At 38.7% G+C, this 6,039-nt stretch overlaps 1 protein-coding gene across 9 annotated transcripts in view; it reads right to left on the reverse strand.

The window, feature by feature from the left end:
- The window catches only part of LOC106877933 (uncharacterized), a 229,994-nt gene that overhangs the window by 5,425 nt on the left and 218,530 nt on the right, over positions 1–6,039 (reverse strand). For 8 of the 9 annotated variants that reach the window (XM_052967535.1, XM_052967537.1, XM_052967534.1 and 5 more), the window contains one exon: positions 2,052–5,935. In XM_052967535.1, the coding sequence (XP_052823495.1) occupies positions 2,052–5,935 (3,884 nt within the window). Of the gene's footprint in view, positions 1–640; positions 674–2,051; positions 5,936–6,039 lie in introns of all 9 variants that reach the window. The other variant, XM_052967536.1, reaches the window with a different exon arrangement.

Below are 6,039 nucleotides of genomic sequence, written 5' to 3' on the forward strand. Positions count from 1 at the left end.
GCATAGTATTCAAATATAAGGGGCATTTTCCTTGTTTCTGCCTGTCTCTGTCTCTCTTGTTTACTCTTGTGGGTAGATATATGTGTGTGTGTGTGTGTGTGTGTGTTTAGCATTGTCCTTTAATGTCTGTTTTCCATGCTGACAAGCTGGAAAGCTGCACCAAGTTCCAGTCTGGTTTGGCTTGGTTTGTAAATAAATGTATATCTATATGTGTGTGTGTGTGTGTGTGTGTGTGTGTGTGTGTGCGTGTGTGCGTGTGCATATGCTGGGGAGGGAATGGTTCTACAAGTATCGACTCATCTTTATTTTTAAATGATAAAAACTCTAAAGGAGAACTAGTCATGGTGTCTGGTGTCAGCAAAAGAAATAAAAGTATAGTTTGTAAGTCACAGAGAGAAGTAGAATCTGACATTTTGGTGTCATTCCCTCACTTGGGGCAGAGAGAGAGAGAGGGGGGGGGGTAATGTCCTGAAATGTCAAATTCCATTTCTTCCTGTGACATATAAACTTATCCAGGTTGACAAACTTTGCTTTATTTCAAAAGCTTGAGTATCTAAGGAGGAGGAAAAAGGAACTATAGAACAATTATAAGAGAGAGGGAGAGACTTGGAGTGGTTCAGGAGACAGAAAGATTACAAACCTTAGATTAACTGCCATCTTTATATACAGTGTTCTTGAAGAGGAGTGAGAGAGAGAGAAAGATCAATATTAATGGCTTCAGACCAATATTAATGGTTTAGGGATTAACCATGAACATGAAAGAGTAATGGCTGGTAAGGATGCCATCAACAACAATGATGCCTGATAATAACAACTAGACATACAAACAGATATACCAGGGTTTCTATAGATTGTTTTGGTTCCTATTTTACACAGATGGACTCTCCAAGCCATCCGATCTTCAAAAAATCATAGTATATTTTTATAATTAAAATATTAGGAATGGTATAAAAAAAAAAAATTAACATATTTTGTGTATTTGTAGAAGTATGACCAATCTATTGCAGATAAATTTTTGCAACAAAATATTATTTACCATTTGACGGATATTTGTCCTCATCTTATTTGTTGTTAACACAACGTTTCGGCTGATATACCCTCCAGCCTTCATCAGGTGTCTTGGAGAAATTTTGAACCTGGGTTCTCATTCCTAATGTATTTTTCGATATTATTATTATTATTATTATTATTATTATTATTCTCCAGGGCATATGGCATAGTGGTTAAGAGCACGGGCTACTAACCCAAAGATTCCGAGTTCGATTCCAGGCAGAGACCTGAATAATAATAATATCGAAAAATACCTGGATTCTTGGCAAAGTAATAATGATTGTAACATGTAGAGAAAGAAGATGCAGCTGATTCTGTTGTTTAGTTTGCCTGCAATTGTTACCCTTGGGCTGTATAAGCAACTATTTATTTTTTTTGTTCAGGATGCCTGATGGAGAGCGAAGTTAGACAAAAGGGCCCAGGTCTGAGGGGTTTTAAAAAAACGAAGATCACATTGGACATTGTTGTCACTGATAAGCAAAATGATAGGGGGGGTTGAGATGCTTTTCATCACAGGTTTACTGAATTAAGTCTGACCTGTGACAGAGGCAAGATAAACCCATCCCTTGGTCCCAAACTCCTGATTGTAGACAGTTATTTCAATTACAACAATAATCATCTTGAGAAAGGCATGACTGTCATAACCACTCATCCAAAATCTAAGTCTTATAGGAAAAAAAAAAAAATTCTGTAAAAAAATTTCTTTGAACAAGAAAATTTATCTGGAATATCAAGAAGTAGGGTCGCAAAATGACAAATGATGAGCGAGATCATATGGTGGGGGATGGGGGTGAGACCATGAAATGACATGAACTGAGTGAAACTGAAACCAGGGTGAGTGAGGTTATAAGATGATGGGGTTGAGTGAGGCTATTAGATGGAGCTGAGTGAAGTTACGAAACAATGGGATCGAGTGAGGCTTCAAAATAACAAGGTTGACATGTATTAAACTAGGTTTTCTGTATGAGTGACACTATAAAGTAACAAGGCTGTCAACTTACCCCTTTCAGATTACTCCGGCTTGAATTTTTGATTTCCATTAATAATTGCTCACGAGGTGTGAGTTCTGGTTCTGGTAACTTCCGTTTTGGTTTTGGCGCTACTGAGGGTGGCTTCAATACAACCATAGCAGGAACAGCTCGGACAACACCACTAACTTCTGTATCATTTTGTTTTCGAAAGAAATTCACCTCTGTTTTTATTGGAGGAGAATTCTCTTTTGGTGGTCCAACTTTTTTCAGATTCACTGTAAATGGAAGTTTTGGTGGAGGGGTCCCTGGTTTCGGAGGAACTGGTGGAACTGAATTGTTTGAACTTTTGGTTTTTGAGTTTTCTTTCTGCTTCTGTGATTTGTTACTGAATGTCTCTGGTGGAGGAGGAAAGTTTGTAATAGGCTTTATTTGGGGTTTAATCTCTTTGGGTGAAACTGGTCTTTGTGGAAGTTCTGGAGGAGGGGGCAATATACCTTTGGATGAACGCACCTTTGTCTGAGGAGATGATGGTGATGATCTCACTTGATTCTTCAAATTCTCTGGAAGGTGTTTCAAGCCCTCTTGGAAACTTTGAATTATCTCCTCTTGGCTTTTTAGCATCTGAGCCATTTTGTCTGCAAGAGGGTCTTCTTTAACATTGGAACCTTTGTTTAATATAGAAGTCTTGTGATCTTCAAGTTGTTGCTGCCATATTTCCAACTGCTCTTGCATAGCTTTCTGTTCTTCAGTGTGAGAACTAGGACCAAGGTGAGTTTTCAACTTGGCTTCCCACAAAGATATTTGTTCCTTCAGCAAATTTTGTTCCTGTACAGCTAATTTCTTTCGAATATTCAAACGATGCTGGATTGCAATCAGTTGGCGGTGCCACAGATTCACCTGTTTCTGCAAAAGGTCATACTCTGTTTCTGAATAATAGGAATTGCCATCAGTTTGAGACAACTTGAGACGTGCAAGATCAATCTGTTTTTCCAGAATCTCTTGTTCATCCGTGATATACTCAGCATTGTAATCCTCATCAAGGCTGCTCATTTTTGTATACAAGTCAATTTGACGGTTGACGATTGCGTTTTCCTGAGCAGTTATTTCAGGGTTGACATCTTTGTCAGTTTTAGAGAGTTTTCTCTGTAACAATTTTATCTGTTTCTGAGGAACATTTTCTTTTTGATTTTGACTCTTCTCATAATCTAATAAGTCATTTTGCCAAAGTTCTATCTGTTGCTGAAGAATTTCACTCTCAATTTTCCCCAGCTCATCAGTGTCTTTTTCTGTCTGGCACTTTTCTCGTTTCTTCTGCCAGACCATAATTTGTTGGTTTAGGATATCCTGCTGAACAGAATGTGGTAAGGGGGTCTCTTCTACAGTAAACAGTTTTAGTTGTTTTTTCCAAATAGAAATCTGTTCTCTCACCTCAGACTCCTCCTCTCCAATAGATGTGTCAGAGTTTCGTTTCATTTTGGTGTACCACAAATCAATATACTTCTTTAAAATGTCCTGCTCTGCAGCAAGGTGAATTATCTTCTTGTCTTTGTTCTCTACAAGACCCCTCTGCCAAAGTTCAATTTGCTGCATCAAAATCTCCCGTTCTTCCTCAGTGTACCCTAATGTGTTATTCTTGATAATGTCAAGATGGTCTTGCCACAGACGGATTTGATCTTTCTGGAGTTCTTCATTAAGTGATTTGAATTTTATCCTCGTCTCTTTCTTTTCTCTCTTCACATCAAGCCACCGCTGCCAAATATCAATCTCTTTAGCTAACAACTCTGATCCTTTCAGCTCTGTGCCTCTGAAGTTAGTATCAATATTTTGGTGAGCAAGTTTATCTTGCCACAATTCTATCTGAAACTTTAGAATATTTTGTTGCTCTTCATTATATTTCTGTAAGGATTCTTTCCTTTCTTGCATGGCTGTTAGCTTCTGCTGCCAAAGATCAACCTGTAACTTTAAAAGGTCCTGTTCAATAGGTTCCACTGTGGAATTGGTTTCATTGCTTTTCTGTAACTTCTTCTGATAGAGGTCAATTTTATCACAAAGAACATCCATTTCTTCAGCCAAGAAAGTCTCAGATTCAATATCAATGCCATTCAGCTTTTTATTCCAGAGTTGAATTTCTCTTTGAAGAAGTTTCTGTTCTATCACCAGGAAATCATTATCAGAGTTCTGATTGTCTCGTGTTTGTTTCTTCCAGATGTCAATTTGTTTCATCACAAGGTCTTCACTTCCAGAATTCTTTTCATTCATCTTATTCTGCCACAATTCAATTTGTTGTTCTAAGATGTCCTGCTCCACTTTGCTATCTTTATCTTGGTGGCTCTGGACATCCTGCAGTTGTGAGTGCCAAACATTCACTTGTTCTTTCAAGATCTCTCTCTGACTAGAAGGATCTCCATCCTTGTACCAATGAAGTTGCTTCTGCCAAACAATCAGCTGTCTTCTCAAGATATCTTGTTCTTGGGCACTGAAAGAATGTCCTGCAAATTTCTTATCCTTCAAATTTTTCTTCCACACTTCAATTTGGTGCCGAAGAAGATTCTGTTCTTTGGTGCTACTATCTGTGTCAGAACCTTTTTTATCAAGCTGGCTCTGCCACAGATCAATCTGTTCTTGAAGAACCTCTCTCTCTTCTATAGTGTAAAGGCTGGAACTTTTCTCAATGACTTTAATTTTTTGTCTCCAAACTTGAACTTGTTTCTTCAAAAATTCGATTTCTTGTTCTTTGTATTTCTTTGCACCATCACTTTGGCGTTCTTTTGCAGACAACTTCCTTTGCCAAAGTTCTATCTGTTGCTTCATAACTTTCTGTTCAAGCAGTCTAAACCCAGAAGAATCTGCTACGTTGAGTTCTTTCAATTGTTTGTTCCATTGGTCAACCTTCTCTCTGAGTTTCTCTTGTTCTTGTGCCGTGTACAAACCACTATTATCATTCAGGTGTTCTTGCAGTTGCTTCTGCCAGCGTTCAATCTGCTTCTTCAGATTTGTTTGAGCAGCTAATGGAATGCTGTCTTCTTGAGTAGATTCTGAGTCAATAGTATCTGACTCGGAGTCAATTGACAGAGTGTACCCGTCCAGCCTTATCTTTGGAGACCTCTTCTCAGTTGATGGGGAAAACTTTTTGCTTTCTTCTTTCACTTCCTGTTTCCTCTGATTCTCAATCATTGGGGAGCCACGATAATCCAAAGATTTCCGATCCTCTTTTGTCAACACCAGTTCCTCTTTAGGACTGTTCATGTACTGTGCTAATTCAGCAGCACTTGAAGACCTACTTAGTTCTAACGAGGGACTACTTTCCAACACTGGCCGGCTAGCATTATCATGAGAAACCGACATGACTATTTCCTCTTCAATTCCATTGACCTCATGAGTTTCCACCTCATTTTCAACAACATGATTCATATCGGGCACAAATGATTCCATGCCATATGGAGCCCCTGTTTCAACAGTTTCTACAATTTCTGGTATCATGCGCGTTTCCTCACTAAGTGTGTCACCATTTGGCAACTGGTCATGAACGCCATTTATGTTGTAATCTTCTGACATACCAACTGTGGTAAAGCTGCCTTCTGACGAAATACTCTGCCTACGCCGATTCCCATTCTTGAAAGATTTCGGTGAAAGCGTTTCTCCCATTGATATATTAGAGGTGACAGTGTCCGTTGTACTGAAGTCATCATCTGTGGCGCTCGCAATTGAGTTGCGATGTTTTCCAAGATATATTGCTGTTCCCTCAGTAAGTTCATTTCCAGTGGTCAAGCGAGGTCTTGGTGACTGACTTCCATCAGGATTTCCTAAATTATGCACAGGTGTTGTCGGTCGGAAATTTTTTGCCTGTTCAGCTGTTATATTGTTGCTATATTCAACGAAGAGTCCCATGTCTGACTGCAATTCCTCTGCTACAACTAAAAGACATAAAAGTTGTTTAATACATAAAAATCAATCTGTTACAAATGAATGGATACATCACACACACACACACACACACACACACACACACACACACACA

This window comes from Octopus bimaculoides, chromosome 4, assembly GCF_001194135.2.
Source record: "Octopus bimaculoides isolate UCB-OBI-ISO-001 chromosome 4, ASM119413v2, whole genome shotgun sequence".
NCBI classification, from domain to species: Eukaryota; Metazoa; Mollusca; class Cephalopoda; order Octopoda; family Octopodidae; genus Octopus; species Octopus bimaculoides.